The sequence below is a fragment of the Dermacentor silvarum genome, chromosome 2 (assembly GCF_013339745.2).
Source record: "Dermacentor silvarum isolate Dsil-2018 chromosome 2, BIME_Dsil_1.4, whole genome shotgun sequence".
NCBI lineage: Eukaryota > Metazoa > Arthropoda > Arachnida > Ixodida > Ixodidae > Dermacentor > Dermacentor silvarum.
The window spans coordinates 228,573,574-228,590,820 of record NC_051155.1 but is presented as its reverse complement, the minus strand read 5'-3'; the positions used below and the strand labels follow the sequence as shown (position 1 = coordinate 228,590,820).

The following is a 17,247-nucleotide window of genomic DNA, read 5'->3' as shown; positions in this document are numbered from 1 at the left end:
TTTTGCCCGCGTTCGCACAAAATGCGTGCGGCGTTGGTGACTGTTGCCGGAGCCTCTGATATAAATAGGCACCTGGTGCCGCAGCTACACGTCGCCTCCCTTCCCTCCCCCTCCCCCCTACGGCCTTTCGTGCGTCAGAAGAAGGCGCGTTTGCTCTACATATATGGTGATTGTAAAGGAGGAAAGAGACGCCTACTTCTGCAGCCCTTAAGGGAGCACGGCACAGAACGCGCGTTTGTTCTCCGCCGTTCGTTCACTCCCCGTGAAAGCGCGCGTCCCTCGTGCCTTTTCACTCGCACATACAGCGTTCGGCGGCGCGCGGCGACTATTTCATCTCCATTGACGTCATACGGAACCTCACGGCGACGGCGACGGCGACGCCGACGGCAGAAATCTGCTTTGGAGTGTCCATATAATTGCTATCGCAATAAAAAATTCAGACCATTTAGGCCGCCGACGCGATGGTTTCCTTTGTATGTGGTCGACCAGCTGACCGCAGTAACAAACCAATGAGGAACTACAGTTCGCCTACATTATTCACTCTAAACCGATTTGCGCCCTTAAGAGCGCTTTCTGTCTGTATCTCACATACAGTGAATTATCTATACAATTTGAACAAACACGACATTTTTGGCGTATACGGCACCAAGGTGTAATTAGACTCGCATCCAACATACTTGCCCTCCTGCCGTCTTGTCATTGCGTTAATTAAAATATTTTCTTGCCTTGGTCACTTTTCGGAATGTTACTCAACGTAACTATAAATAAGGAAAGAAAAGGTAAGCGCGGGAGATAGGCGAATAAATTGTATATATGAAGCGTCGCAGTATTACTATTGCCCCGCTTTGAAAACAGTCTCCGCGCACAAGTCAGTCCGGTACATGAACACTCATGCGTGACTGTTCGTGGACCCTTTTCTTCCGCTCTTTGTGCGCGTTTACCAAGCGTACTTTGTCTGCAAGTCTTTGATGCACGCCGAGGGTCTATAAATGCTCGCACAATAACAACAAAAAGAAGTCCCCCTTCCCCTCTCCCTGTTTTTCTCTCGTCTCTTCTCGAGTTCATCGAGTTATGTGCGCAGATATGATGCGCAGTGACGCGTGATACCTTCTACGCTTTCAGTACAGTACCGGTTGCGATGAGTAGCGTGGCGCATGATAAAAAAACACGATGAAAGAAACAGAATCACCGAAAAACGCACGCACAGGGAGTATCTGAAACTATACTTCTGCACTAAGCGATTCAGTCAAGTGCTTACCATATCAGACTGTATGCCAGAAACGTTATTTCTAACGTTTATTTGAAGAGGACGCTTTAACTTGGGGCAAACCGTGCACCGTAGGGCCAACTGCGATTTCTATACACCAATGTATGTGAAAGGCAGAAATGCTCACTTTAGGCGACGCTAAATCGATTTGAAAGATATTAATTGCGTTTAAGAGACAAGGTTAGATTCTACGAATTGTTAAAAGCAGAATCTTAATTTGTGGCCCCAATTACATAATAACGAAAAACATCATGTGCCAAGAATTGGTAAATTCATAAAAAAAATTTAAGCGCCGAGCTTACAGCTGCATATTTTTGCACTATAAAAGAAACTACCGCAGTTCTGTAAATTTTATTTGCTAAAAAGTTTAAAGCTGTAAAATATTGTGTAACTTTCTTTAATGCACTAAAGAACCTTCAAATCGGTTTTAATTAGTCAGTACGTGCCTCGCACCGTCGCGACAACAGCGCTTTAGTTTTATTGCGATAGCAATTATATGGACACTTCAACCGGATTTCTGCCGTCGGCGTCGCCGTCGCCGTGAGGTTCCCTATAGATAAAATCTTCACCGCGCGCCGTATGCCCGAGCGGAAGCGTGCGGGGCCGCGCGCTATCACGGAGAGCGAACGCACTTTAATCTCCCACGCGCAAGCAACGAAGCGGGAAGCCAGCGCCGGAGGGAGCGGGGGGGGGGGGGGGGGGGGGCACTTTTACTCTGCCAACAACCGCGCTCGTCGCTCGACCGCACCGTCTCTTATCTCTCCCACGCGCAAGCAAGGAAGCGGGAAGCCAGCGCCGGAGGGAGCGGGGGGGGGGGGGGGGGGGGCGGCGCACTTCTACTCTGCCAACAACCGCGCTCGTCGCTCGCCCCACCGTCTCTTATCTCCACACGGCTCTGACCTTTATGCACTGTGCATTCGCCGCTCAGTTTCTGTTGAAGCGATAGACCGCACGTACCTTCGCCCACTGCAACGTATGGGCTTGCTGCCAGCGTTTTGACAGTCGTTGTCTGCAGTCATTCAGTGTGATCTATTCATGTTTGTTTGTGCGCGCTCACACCACGCTTGTTCAATCAGTTAGTAATAGTCGGGCTACATTTTCCAACGCACGCTACACATGTAATGCTGCCCGGATCGGCAGTGCAGCGCTACAGGTGTGTCCCTTCGCACGCGCGCTGCCCACGGGAAGCGCTTCTCATCAACACCACCGTTTCACATGCGCCTTCTCGTGGTCATCGAGTCTCTCTTCATGTCGGTCTACTTACGCCGCAGTACACCTGCTTACTTAATCAGCTCATGTTTACTACAATTCATATTGCTACCAAAGCCGCTCACCTTACTTCGTATGACATTGCTGTGTTGCTATCGCATTCATTGCGCGCCCTTAGGGCGAAACTGTGTCTGTTTTTACCGTCATGTCAGCTCACATGCATAACCTCCGAAGACCCATTGTACAACACATTGCACATTGCCTTCAACTTTTTTTTTCTTCTCGAAATTCACTCGAAGTGAATCGACGACGCGCGAAGCTGCGCGCCTCTGCCGCCGGCGACGAAAACATCGGCTACAGGTTCTGTTCCAAGCAAAATTATTTCCGCTAGATAAAGCGATGCATAAATTGTACATTTTATAAAAAACAATATCCGCTGTCAAACGTTTAACATGAACGAGAGCTCCGATACTTGTCGAGCTCAGCTGCAGCGCACGGCTATACCGACCGGAGACGACCGGCTCGGCTGTGCTCGCATCGCAGCGGACGGCGCTCCTTATATCAGCGTATTTTCCTTCTTTGTGTGCAATTATTGCGAAGAGCGACAACAACGATAAGAAAATATTGCGGCTCGTGAGCGTCGGTAATTCATTCCGAAGCGCCGTCCGCTTTAGCTTTGAAGGGAACCGGAAAAGGCCTAGCGACGATATCGGCGCTGTCGAGCGATCAGCGGCGGTGAGGCTGCCGCACAAATGAGTCCCGGTGTCATCCTCTCTACGCACTGCAAGGAAATCTCGCCGTTCGCGAGCAAAACCGCTGTCGAACGGCGGACCGCGAATGGCAAACGGCATGCGGCGAGTAATGGCACGTACACACTAGCGGCAAAACGCGCGCGGCGCGCCGCCGGCGGCAAAACGCAGCAGCGGCAGGGCGGCCACACCAACCGGCGGCGCGCCGCTGCGGCAACACGTGACAGACTAGGCTCCTCTCCCCTTCTCGAACTATCCGGGAGCTCACGCGTGCAGATGATAGTGCGAAACGAGAAACAAGCGGTCGGGCGGGTCCGCATGGCACCAGTTTCCCGCGCGCACGTCACGGAAGCGGGCCGCTCTCATTGGTCTCCTTCATCCGCGGCACGCGGCAAACCGCAAAAAATCGGTCCAGGAGCGATCCCTGCCGCGGCAACAAAAACCCGTTTCGCGGCTGCTTTCGCGGCGCGCGTCTTGCCGCCGGCGGCGCGCCGCGCGCGTTTTTTTCCGCTATAGTGTGTACGTGGCATTACCGTGCCGGTAACGTGGACGGCCCTACGTGGCCGCGACTCAGCGCTTCTCGGCTACCCGCTGTTGCTTCCGTGCCGGCCCGTGCTCATGCGAAGCGTGCCGCTATGGACCCTGTGTTGCGCGCACGCCTAGAAAGGCCAACACTGTCGCATTCTGCATGTTCGCGCAGCTAATCAGACCGCTAAGCACGACTGTGTAGGAACGCGAGCGATTTGGCACTTGCGTTGCGGGCTAGGAAGCGCGCAACGCAAGTGCCAACCGATTCGGAAGCGCGCACAAGCGAGCAACACGGCGAGGAAGAGCAGGGAGCGCGCGTACCTTCTACCAGACTAACCGGAAGGGTTCTTGCTCGACCAATCGACATCGTCGACCCGGTTGACATCATCAGATGCACCCTGGTGACATCGTGCCGACCGCTGGGGATACCGGAAAGACTACGAGAGAAGGACGGCATTTTTTTTTTTTTTTTTTATGTTGTGGCGCGCCCGCGGCGCGTAGCGCTGCAGCGTTTGGCATCGTTGATGGTGACGGCATTCTGAACTCGATGCGCGTGTTTACTTGAAATGCTCAAAAATATATCTGAAGTGGTTTAGGGGCCCTTTAAAGTTAAGAATTTAACTCTAAATTGGGCGAACTTGCGCTCAGAAAGACAAGTAACACGCCAACCACAACGATAGCGGCGAGAACAACCGTCGGTCGTCGAATCTGATCTCACGGACCAATTCCGTTCGTTATTTATACGTGTATCACGCAGTGAACTCTACGCTGCGATGTTGTATAGTTTCATCATTGTATTTTTTATTCATTTACTTAATTTAGCATTATCATTTGTTCCATTATTTTTTGCTGCACAACATGGAGCAAGATGCTCTTTATCTCAATCCCTCCACAGCCACTCCTGTATAACGGAAGAGAGCATCATCATCATCATCATCATCATCATCATCATCATCATCATCATCATCATCATCAGCCTATATTTTATGTCCACTGCAGGACGAAGGCCTCTCCCTGCATGCGATCTCCAATTACCCCTGTCTGTGGTGGGCGTGGAGCAGAGGTAGAATACCCGGCCTCAAATCTGAAGGTCGTAAGTTCGAATCCTACTCCAGTCCACCACATTTTCAGGCATGGAGTGGTGCCTGACACCGGCAAGAAAAAATATATTGTCGAGAGCTAGTGGGGCTATACTAGTTCAGGTGCAACCTCAGGTGCACCTGAACTAAGGTGCAACCTTAGTGGGCCTCAGGAAGGCCCACTAAGCTTCATCAAAGTCACTTCCTCACCAGAACAGGAATTGGCCTCCCTGGTGCAGTATTCGGCCACTACCTCCCTCATGACTCCGAACAGAGCATATATACATTCTATAGAGATAAGCGCTGGTCCTCGCGTACATTAGAGAAGTTAAAACGCTATTCACGTGGCGTGCGCAATCTGATTAGACAAGACTCTTTTGCTATAGAACCGGTGACGGCATTCTAGAAGAGGAGAGAAACGAAGAGGGAAAGGTGGGGAGGTTAACCAAGATTTCAAATACATATGCGGGTGCATCTTGCGCCGAGCGATAGCTGGATAACAGTTATAATTCGGTAAAAAAAAAAAAAACGGTGACTGGTCAAAAAGAAAGCAATGTACGCGTGGTTATAAATATCTGCCTCCAACGCCATATCGGCCAAAGGAGTAGAATAAACGTTGCAAGCGATAAGAACAGAACGTGGAGCGCCACCATAGGTGTCTGCAGGGAATGCGGGAAGTGGCGAACCAGACAGGCCCGCTTAGCGCATGCTATTGGCGCATGCGCAGGCCGTGCCGACAGATGGTGACCGGGGTCGAGATTAAGTGCGCTTGCCCTAAACGAAGGTTCGAGAGTAAAAGATTTTGGTCTATATCACAATGAATGCTCACGAAGTGTTTATCCTAAGAATGAACGATTTTGTATACGTCATCACGAAATATCTGTTTCAGCCATACTGACTTTAATGTCTGCGCTTTCGCTTCCGCGGTGACGATTATTACACAGGGACACAGTGACACTTACACTTCGCTTACACAGTGACATTTACACAGTCGCTTACACAGTGGCGGGCAGTTACACTGCCCGAGTAAAACAAAAAAGATTATGTGAGGGGAGAAAAAGAGAAGCTTCCCCTTTCTCCTGCATCTCCATTTCAGTGAACTTGAACATACATTGTTTCTTCGTAGAACCTATTGAATTTCAATGCAAGCTTTTGTAAGATGTAGTACGTGTACCGCATAGTCACGCGAAGGGAAGACGCGCTTGCCTCTTAGCTCACCTGCGCGTAGACGGTCCTTTCGCCAAGCGTGGGCGATCCGTGGTAAATATACACGGCTCCCACCTCGTTCTCGTAGGGTGCGCCGACGGCCACGTCTGCAGGCACGAGCGATGGAAAGGTTATAGCATCCCTCGGATGACACATCGCGAGCCAGTGTACCGGAATCCGTGAATCACGGCTGCGCCACGAAACACTCGCGCCTTGCGACACCAAGACAGCTCACAGCGATCACTGCTCCCTTAATAATACCTGCTCGCTTTACGCGTATACTACTAGTTTGAGTGCTATACTTTTGCTCTGTACCAGAGTGTGTCCTGCTCGGCGTGAACTTAATTGGCATTCTGGTGTTCGACGTTTAGTGCGAATTTCTCTTTTGCAAGTGAAACGTCGCACACTGCAGCATTAACTGCGATAGCTCGCTCCCATACTTACACAGAAAAGAATTACGCCTAGAAAGAAACAAAAATGGTAGTTTCGCCCGAAGGGCGAAGCACTGTCGGCGATAGCACTGCCTGCGATAGCAACAACGGCGACGACGGCGTTGTTGTCGGCGTTGACGTTGCCGTGAGGATCCGCATATATTTAGGTTTATGTATGCTATATGCCATGCCACGCTATATACCATGCTATATACCATGCTATCGCAATAAAATGCCCTCCTTCAAGAACAGCGAGACCGTCACACTACCCTTCCAACTCCATCCAGAATACTAACCAGACAAAACAATAATCATAATGAATGAACAAACGTGTACGCTCCTAAAAAAAATTATACGTATATACAAGCACTGATTCTAAGAACTGTTTCTTCTACAAGGTTATCTAAAATGCTCAAAATGTGCAGTATAGCTCGATAACATACACACTTCATGAAAATGCCCAGTCACGCAATATCCTCCTATAAACTCCTGGTAAGAGTGGATCGCTGCCAGACAAGTCGGACCTGGGAATCCTTTATTTGATCTAGGAAATTCTTAATGAAGGCTAAGGTGTCAAGGCCCGGACATTGGGACCAATAATAAACGTTTATTATCTCTCTCTCTCTCTCTGTAACAAAGCTAACAAGCGTATTCTGTTCTTTTTGTCTCATTATCTTCAGTTTTCACCAGACGCTTCAAGTTAAAGAACAAATTATTCGAAGCTGCCAGGACTCGTTTGCTACGCACTGGTGCTACCAACATTTCCAATAGTGTGAAGTGCCCAAGCGAATACGCGTCCGTATCTCTTCCCTCAAAAGCCGTAAAAATACGAATAAGCGGCGATCAGCGACCGTTGCAACAAGCGGCTCGATTGTCTGCTATATTATTAGGCGCTTGACGTACTCACAAAACGAGAGAGACGAAAGAAAGGGGAAAGGCAGGGAGGTTAACTATATAGAATGGAAAATGCGCCACGCAAGAACGCTTAGCTCTGCATTGAAGAAAAGCTGCCGACGCCGGTACTTAATTGGTTAGTAGTCAGCTATACTTCGCAGCTTTCTGAAGACATATCGTAACTCGTCTCATCCATTGCGCTGAATCGACGCACCTTAAAACACCCGTGTACTTAGATTTAGGTGCACATTAAAGAACCCCAGGTGGTCCAAATTATTCCGAAGTCCCCCACTACGGCGTGCCTCCTAATCGGATCGTGGTTATGGCACGTAAGACCCCATAATTAAAAAAAAAATTATCGACGCACCTTGAATTCCGTCCAGGTTGAGGTCGCCGACTTTGGCGATGCTGGTTCCGAAGCGGGCGGCCGTGGCTCGGTGTCCCTCTAAGTGGCCGGAAGCGTACAGTCCCTTTGAATAGGAAACAAACCGCAGGCGGATGTTGGACGCTTTCAGACAATGACAACATAGCCCTTCAATGACCAGCTTCAGAGCTATCACGCTGCCCCTATAGTTACAGCCTCAGTGAACTGCGATGATAAATACGTCGTTATTGTTTTCCTCCACAAAAGAAGAGAAATGAGAAACAACTACCACCTATGGAGCCGAGAGTTAAAGGAAGACAAAGAAATTTAAAGAAAGTTTGGAGCTTGAGAATAAACTTGAAAAGAGCTGGCTAGTGAGTAATGGCAAGGAAAATAATAGGAGTAACGTTGATAGACAGAATGACAGCAGTATCGAAAAGAGATCAAACGCAGGTGTAGGACATACTAGTTAGTTCAGGAATAAGTATAATTTGGCAGGTCACGTAATGCGAAGAATAGACCAGTGGTCTATTATCGTGATAAAACTGGCGTAGAGGGAAGGAATACACTGAAAAACGGCAGAGAGGTATAATATACAAAACTGGCATGAAAAGGATGGACTCTGCTGACGAAGGACAGACGTAATCGAAGATCTGTACGAGGGGTCCTTGTCCTGAAGTGGACTTAAGATGCTGACTCATTGCAACGAATAGCAAGTAAAATAATGTCAGAAGATGGAGAAATCTAGTGACATGGGCGGCTCCCGAGGTCCGCAGGGAACGCAGGAGGAAAATGTCGAACGGGTGCCAAAATAGAAAAAAAAAAAGATCTAACTTTAAATGTGCTGGTATAAGTCACTTTAAAAAAATAATTTCGTAACGCAATACGAAAAAAAAAAAAAAAACTGTGGGCGCCAAAAATGCCTTCACCGTTTCGTTCCTAATAAAAAAAAAAAGAAAGAAAATGAAAATGAGGCCCAGCCATGAGTGGACTAATGTGAACGGCAGTAAGGCCCGCTGCTGCTTGATCATTTGAGCACTAGCTTCTAGTCGGAGCCGACTGAATGGAATTCTGCCTATAGCGTAACTAGCTGACGCTTGGCTGCACTCACCACGCCGTTGCTTCGGTAGACGTAGACGCGCCCTTCGTCCTGTCCGCCCGGTATGCTGTGCATGGGGGCGCCCACGAGCAGGTCGTCGATGCCGTCGCCATCCAGATCGGTGGCCAGAAGCGAAGAACCGAAATACTCGCACATCTATGGACAGTGAGTGACGAGCAAGCCAGAATGTGATCGCAATAAGAGCATATATATATATATATATATATATATATATATATATATATATATATATATATATATATATATATATATGACATATATATATGACATATATATATGACAATCTACACTTCAGTCAGTGACAAGCATGCAAAACCTGGATCACAGAATCTGCAGAAAAGCCGCGATACAAAAATAAAAACAGCGGTGGTGTTGTCAAATCGTTGTATCTAAGCAGCATTGGGCTCGGTCAATGCATGATAAGGGAGGCTATGCACCGGGGAGTGCCGAGTGCTGATGCATGAGGGCAAAGCCTCCTCCCCGCCACATTGCAAGCACTGCATTTTAAGCTATTGATGCAGTTCCAGCTTCCAGCAGCAATAAAGAGTTGCCTAAATTTACGCGTGGATAAAAGTATTTTTTTTTGCAGGCACGACAAGGATTTGTTATGTTCGCTAGGCAACTTGGGACCGATAATAACGAGGCGCAGTGCATACGGGAGATATTGAAGTAGCAGAAGACTTCTGCGCGAGGGATGTCGGTAAGGGGTCCGCGTTCACCGCGAGTAATCTAGGAAACGCGCCGATGTCGAGAGATTCCCGTATGGACAAATTGTTCTCAGTAGAGGAGCTTCAAGTAGCTTTGGCAGCATGCAAACCGTCCTCATCCCCATGGACCTGACGGTGTCACTACATGGCCCTGTGTAACCTCGGTCAAACAGCTCGGCGTGCCCTTCTAACCGTATACAACGACTCGTACTTGGTACAACGGATTGGTCCTCCTTCGTGGAAGTCCAGCCGCCTCGTTACTCCGCTCAAAACAGGTAAATCTCCCGTGGACCTGGCCTCCTACCGCCCCATCGCACTTGCCAGCTGTTTTGGAAAGGTGATGGAGATGATGGTACTGACTCGCCTAGATACCCTGATGCTATGACCGGCTTTAGGCGTGGACGGTGCTCTACAGATAACGTGACTGACCTTGTCTCGTCTGTACAGCAACAAAAAAGCCTAAAGAGATTATCTGCGGCGATGTTCTTGGACGTGAAAGGCGCTTGCGGACAATGCATCGCATGAAGCTATTCTGGATGCATTAGGGAACATTGGATTGGGGGGCCGTGTATACCAATGGATTTACATTTATTTGAAGGGCAGAACCTTCTCTGTACAGACAGAAGACGATACAACAACGCACCATTGCTTTTGTCGCGGTGTGCCTCAAGGTGGAGCGCTGAGCCCCACGCTCTTTAACCTTGCGCTCATCGGCCTTATTGATGTACTTCCACGGTCCGTGCATGTCGATATACCCAGACGACATCTGCATCTGGGCATCCGTGGTGACGCGTCTACACGTACGTGCCAGCCTTCAGAGAGTGGCTACACTGACGTCAAACTACCTTCAAGGACGGAGACTAGATCTGTCATCCGAGAAGTGCTCGATGGTTGCCTTCATGCGCAAGGCAATTGGCCCATACGTCATTAAAATCAATGGACAGGCTATTAGTTATGAGAAGACCCATCGCTTTCTGGGAGTAATAATAGATGGCGACCTGTCCTGGAGCCTTCATATTTCCTACATGAAAAAGCGACTCACCATGATCACCCACGTGCTAAGGTTTCTTGCGGGAAAATCGTGGGGTGCATCTGTACGAGCGATGCTTCAACTTTATACTGCAATTTTCCTCAGCTTCAGCGCTACAGCTTACCTGTGCTGGGCAGGACCCGAAGAACAAACGTACACGTCCTCCAGTCGATTCAAGCTCAAGCACTGAAAATATGCCTTGGCCTTCCGAGATGTGCATCTTCAGCAGCGACTGTCATCATCGCGCGTGATCACCCAATCACAACATATATTCGCGTCGATGCTTTAAGAATGCACGTCAGGCATTTCGCCCGGATTCCATCACACCACCTCGCCTCACTGCCTATTTCTAGGCCACACTGTGTGTTCAGCGATATAATTACTTCGCATCGTGCAGTGCTTCCATCGAACTTCACGCCTGCAGAAAGACCACCATTACCGTTGTGGTGCCTACATCCCCTCGAAGCCCTCCTAACCATTCCTGGAATCCGAAAGAAAGCACAATCGTCATATTTAGCCCTATACAACAACCACACTACTGTTCCTGCATGAGAAACACAGCGGACGCCTTCGCATTTACACGGATGGTTCAGTTTCTTTTGCAAGCTCAGCAGGAGCAGTAGTTGTTCCCGCGAAGTCCGTCAACATAAAATTCAAGACATCGCATTTTACATCATCGACGGCTGCAGAACTCGCCACCCTCCGTGCTGCTCTAGAGTTCTTAATTGAAGAACCGTCTCAGGCATGGTCAATATTCTCCGACTCCAAGGCCGCTCTCCAGTGCATTATGTCGCCATTTCGTCATGGACCGAATGAACAATTAGTCGCTGACAAAAGACTTCTTCATCATAACGCAATAGAGAAAAAACACAACACAGCGTATCAGTGGATACCGGGCCATTGCGGTAGCTACGGAAACGACCGTGCAGGTGAGGCCGCCCGATCTGCTCATGATAGTCTCCAGTGTGCTGTTATACCTCTATCCAGAACAGATGCAGCTACAGGGCTTCGTTCGCTCGCACGTGAACTTACACTTGCACAGCGGAACTCGACGGAATTTACCAACGCTCGTCTCCACAAATTGGATCCGAATCTACAGCTCCGTCTAGAGCTGAGGAGACGCTTCTGTGCCGCTTGTGGCTTGGCGTGGCCTTCACAAATGCTTACTCATTTCGGATCGGAATGGTCAACAGCCCTACATGCGATAACTGTAGCTGCGACGAAACAATCGCCGACCTTCTCTGCGAGTGTCCCCGCTTCAGTGCGCCCAGGAAAGAACTTTCAAGAGTGTCAGATAGAGTTGACAAGCACCCTTTGTTGGAGGAAAGGGTCCTGGGACACTGGCCGAGACCGTCCTTAGCACATAAGGCTTTGAAAGCGTTGTTGCGCTTCTTGCGGAGAACTGGTCTCAGAGACAGACTTTAAGCAGTGCCGTATTCTCTATTTTTTTACCTCTTCTTTATATTTTTACACCTCTTTTCTATTATATTTTATTCCCCTTGTCCCCTTTATCCAGCACAGGGTAGCCAGCGGGTCTGAGAACTGGCTAACCTCCCTGTCTTTCCGTATATTGCTGCTTCCTTCCTTGAAAATCTAGAAGGCACAGTGCCTTAGCAACTGCGGTTGAACGCGATTGAATGAAACGCAGCCGGCGACGATCTGATGTCACCGCGTGAGGAGTGTTGCATTTCCGTGTCGCCGGCGATAGGTTAGGTTAGGTTAGGTTAGGTTAGGTTAGGTAAGCGCAAAAGCCGTTAGGTGGCGCGGCGTGTTCTCACAGCGCTTGCAAAGGGCGTCGCCGGCGGCGTTTCAGCCAATCGCGTTCAACCGCGGTTGCTAAGGCGCTGTGCCTTCTAGATTTTGAATATATGCATCCGGTAGCGCAGGCAAGTCATGGCTACGAGGAAGAAGCTCACCTGTGATCCAGAGAGGCGGCTCTTGATTACGACACCCCTGTCGTTGCCCGGACCTTCGATTCCGAAGAGGAGCACCTGCCAAGTCGAAGACCGCGCTCTTAGTGCGTACGAGTACATTCACAAAAGTAAGGCGAACGAGCGCGTTTCTGGCTGTCGACACATCCTGTTTACCGCTTTTCGTATAGACAGAAAAAGATATTGATTGATCGAAGAACAGTGATATGAGCGGTAGAGAACGCACTCAGCAGTAAAGCTGTTTCACTGACATGCTTTGAGAGTATCTCGCAACAATAAAGCAGAGAAAACAACTAGACAACCGTACGGGCTGCATGGTATGCAAGAGGAATAGCAAATTTACTGGGTGATCATTTTTAATTTTTTACGAAATTTTTAAAAATTGCCTGTTGCAGATAACTTAACTCTAGTCATTGAGCTGGATTACTCTGAGAAGCGGACATTACTTGCAAGAGAAATCGAAACACTTATTTAACTGACTAACAAAAATTGACTAACTTCTTAATTACCTTACGACACATACTGCAATTGACGAATTGTAGCCGGTGAGCTTGCAACGCGCATCCACTTGGAATGAATTTCCAGAAGGACGCCATTTTGGAGATAGCGCCATCATACTCGCCATAAAAATACACTGTTGTTCCACTCACTTTTTTTTAATATAACAACGCTCTTTTTATGCATTGAAGCACAAAAGCAACTGGAACGCCAAAGTATTTCGTCCGACACTTTGGGAAATATTTCGGCATTGGTGTCCTCCTGGAAATTCATTTCAAGTGCATACGCTTGCGGCTACAATTCGCAAATTGCATTATCTGCCGTAAGGTAAGCAAGGTGTTAATTAGTAAATTTCTGTTAATTAGTTAAATATGTGTTTCCAATTCTCCTGCTAGTAATGTCCGCCGTTTCGAATAATTCAACTCAAGGACAAGGATAATAATATCTGCCAGAGGCGATATCTTAAAATTCTGTAAAACTTAAAATTGATCACCCCGTATGGCTTTATATGAGAGCTACGGCGCGAAACAACTCTCACAGAAATCTCATCGGGATAAAGCAGCAGTTTCCACGTACATGCGTGACCAATAGGCTCGGAAACCTGCGATCTTACCTAAAGTCGGGTGGTCGCTTCACGTATACACATCAGCAATGCCGGGGAGGTTAATACTGCGCGCCGTACACTGTGGAATTATAGTGCCACACGAGAAAGAGCCTCCTGACGTTCCTCACGTGTCGCCAATTTGCGCTTTTTTATTTAGCAACTAACATTTCCGGGGAACGCAGGGCAGTCTCCAGAGGCACCACCCTTTAACTATCTTTCCTTCGGCACGCATCGCTCGCAAAACTCTTCTCACCGCGCCTATAGGTTCTGCGCTTACCATTCCTTTGTAGTCGCTGCCACGCGGTGACCCAGCGGCGACGGTTAGTTCGCGCCCCTGGAATAACCTTCCCGTTGTGACAGAGTAGCCTGTGGACAGACAGAATGGAAACATAAATATGATGCCTGGCGCGTATCATGCCACGTATAGACTAAAATATCAAGCAAAGTCTAATTTATTTCCAAACGCAGCACGAAGCCACCGTTACAAGTAAAACATTTCTTTCTTACAAGTTCTCTAAATGGTTTCTAAAACCCGAAAGAACCAAAAACCCCTTTCTAAAACCCGTAAGAAAGGTTAACAAAATAATTAATTGCGTACCTTTGTACGAATCTTTCTCCTTTCTACCTAGAAGCATGTGATGACTTGTGAGTTGATGCGCTTGGTTGTAGCGCGTTATTGAACCTGCAGGAAGGAACAATAGACATATTTCATATTTACGCTGCCAAGAAAAAGGCAAAAAAAAAATAGTGTTGTGACCGTATTTTGTAAGAGTTCCTCCAATGTTTTCTCTTCCTTTTTTGTCCTACGTTATTCATCGCATTTAGCTGTCGTCGCGATTGGGCACTCCGCGCTACAAACAGTGATAAAAACTGAACATAACTGTAGTAAAAAATTCTTACAAAATACGGCCCTTGTTCTGTTTTCCTATTTGAATTTTCTTTTCTCCAAATTTCTACAAAAAGCTCTTTGACGCACCTTCCCAGTTGTAAAAGCCTGGTATCCCGAGGACTAGTCTGCCGTCCTGATGAAAAAAGAAGGGAAAGAAAAAGAGCAACAACAATAAGTATTAAATTCTGGTTGTTTTGCGTGCCAAAAACACGATACCATTATGAGGCACGCCGTATTGGTGGACTCCGAATTAATTTTTGCCACCTGTGGTTCTTTAACGTGCACCAAACGCAGGGTACACGATCGTTTTTGCATTCCGCCCCCATCAGAATGTCGGCATAGCGACTGTGATCGAACCCACAACCTCGAGCTCAGAATTGTGCAACACCGTAACCACTGAGTTACCCCCGCGGCGAGTAACAACAACAATAACAACAAACAGTGAGTTGATCCCGATAGCTCTTGTAACTAGCAGGCTTCGTTTGAACGGATGGTGCAAAAAAAAAAAAAAATTACAGTCACTTTAGCATGCGCCAAAGAGGGTGAAGGCGAAAGCCCGCGCGCTCAAGAGACATTCATTAAACTACTTGACATTCTCATTCGAATGCGTTGCTACTTCTTATTACTCCTTTTCTCCCACCAAAGGTCGTGGGATTGAGTGCCCTAATTTACGTTACCTGAATTAACTGTGTCTTAATTAACTTCGCTCTAATTAACACCAAAGGTCGTGAGTTCTAGTGCTTTATTAACTCTAATATACATTAATTAACTGTGTCTTATTTAACATCGCCTTAACACCAAAGGTAGTGGGTTCGACTCCCACCGAAGGTCGTGGGTTCGAGTGCCTGAATTACCTCTCTTAATCAACTTTGCCTTTCTTTTTCGCATGATGAGCGGCATCGGAGCCAGCTGTGCAAGAAGACGACAACGAACGCGAGAGGAGTGGCACGAGCGCGTCTCTGCGCGAGGCAAGCTCACGTGACTTCATGTACCGCACCGCAAGCCGCATTTTCAAGACCACCGTCTGATGAAGTATTCAAGGCTTTCGCCTTGAAAAAAAAAAAAAAAAAAACGACAAAACACCAAACTCCTACGTGACAGCCTGCAGATAAGCAAGAGAGTACTATCATCCGTCCACTTCAATTGACCTGCTGCCATAAACATGACAGTGTTAATAATTTACGGTACGTTGTTTCGCCGAAGAAATAAGGCATGAGGTCTTTGCAAACCAGTAAAGTTGAAGAAGAAAGTAAGGGATATCCGAAATTATAACGTGGAAATGATTGACGAAGCAGTAAAATATGAACGCAGCATGAAATCAGTGAGAAGAAAACTTCGCGTAGGACAAGGCAAAATGTATGCACTGAAAGATAAGCCGGTAATATCACCAGCAATTTCGATGACATAGTAAAAGCAGCGGAAGAATTCTATACTGACCTGTACACCACCCAGAGCAGCCAAGCTATTTTTATTCGCAGTAGTGATGAAAAGGATACAGAGGCTCCTTCTATAACAAGCGATGAAGTTAGAAGGGCTTTGAAAGACATGACCAGGGGAAAAGCTGCTGGAGAAGATGGAATAACAGTCGATTTAATCAAAGATGGAGGAGATACTATGCTTGAAAAGCTTGCGGCCCTTTATACTTAATGCCTCATGACTTCAAGTGTGCGAGAAAGCTGGAAGAACGCCAACATTATACTCATCCATAAGAAGGGAGACGTTAAAGAATTGAAGAATTATAGACCCATTAGCTTGCTTTCAATGTTGTATAAAATATTCACCACGATAATCTCCAATAGAATCAGGGCAACACTTGACTTCAGCCAACCAAGAGAACAGGCTGGCTTCAGGAAGGGATATTCTACGATGGATCAAATCCATGTCATCAATCAGGCAATAGAGAAATCTGCGGAGTACAATCAACCTCTCTATATATGGCTTTCATAGATTATGAAAAAAGCATTTGATTCTATAGAGATACCAGCAGTCATAGAGGCATTACGTTATCAAGGAGTACAGAAGGCATACGTGACTACCTTGGCAAAAATCTACAAGTATTGCACAGCAACCTTGGTTCTCCACAAGAAGAGTAGAAATATGCCTATCAAGAAAGGGGTCAGGCAAGGAGACACGTACAATCTCTCCAATGCTATTCACCTACATGCTTAGAAGAAGTATTCAAGCTCTCAGACTGGGAAGGCTTAGGAGTGAGGATCAACGGCGAATATCTCAGCAACCTTCGGTTTGCAGATGACATTGTCCTATTCAGCAACAATGGGGACGAATTACAGCAAATGATTGAGGACCTTAACCGAGAAAGTGTAAGAGTGGCGTTGACGACTAATATGCAGAAGACAAACATAACGTTCAGTAGCCTGGCAAGGGAACAAGAATTCAGGATCGCCAGTTAGCCTCTAGAGTCTGTAAAGGAGTACGTTTATCTAGGTCAATTGCTCACAGGGGACCATGATCATGAGAAAGAAATGTACAGAAGAATAAAATTGGGTTGGAGTGCATACGGCAGGCATTGCCAAATCTTGACTAGGAGCTTACCACTGCCGTTGAAAAGAAAAGTGTACAATCATTGCACTCTACCGGTGCTAACATATGGGGCAGAAACTTGGATTTTAACAAAGAAGCTTGAGAACAAGATAAGGACCGCACAAAGAGCGAGAGAACAAAAATGTTAGGCCTAACGTTGAGAGACAGGAAAAGAGCAGTGTGAATCAGAGAACAAATGG

General features: G+C 47.4%; 1 protein-coding gene across 2 annotated transcripts in view; it reads right to left on the bottom strand.

The window, feature by feature from the left end:
* LOC119442818 (integrin alpha-5) overlaps positions 1-17,247 on the bottom strand; it is a 74,431-nt gene that overhangs the window by 31,817 nt on the left and 25,367 nt on the right. For both annotated transcript variants that reach the window (XM_049662408.1, XM_049662410.1), the window contains exons 6-12: positions 14,594-14,639; positions 14,216-14,299; positions 13,895-13,983; positions 12,501-12,575; positions 8,839-8,982; positions 7,731-7,833; positions 6,051-6,145 (exon numbers count right to left, since the gene is read on the bottom strand). In XM_049662408.1, coding sequence (XP_049518365.1) covers positions 6,051-6,145; positions 7,731-7,833; positions 8,839-8,982; positions 12,501-12,575; positions 13,895-13,983; positions 14,216-14,299; positions 14,594-14,639 — 636 coding nt within the window. The remainder of the gene's footprint in view (positions 1-6,050; positions 6,146-7,730; positions 7,834-8,838; positions 8,983-12,500; positions 12,576-13,894; positions 13,984-14,215; positions 14,300-14,593; positions 14,640-17,247) is intronic.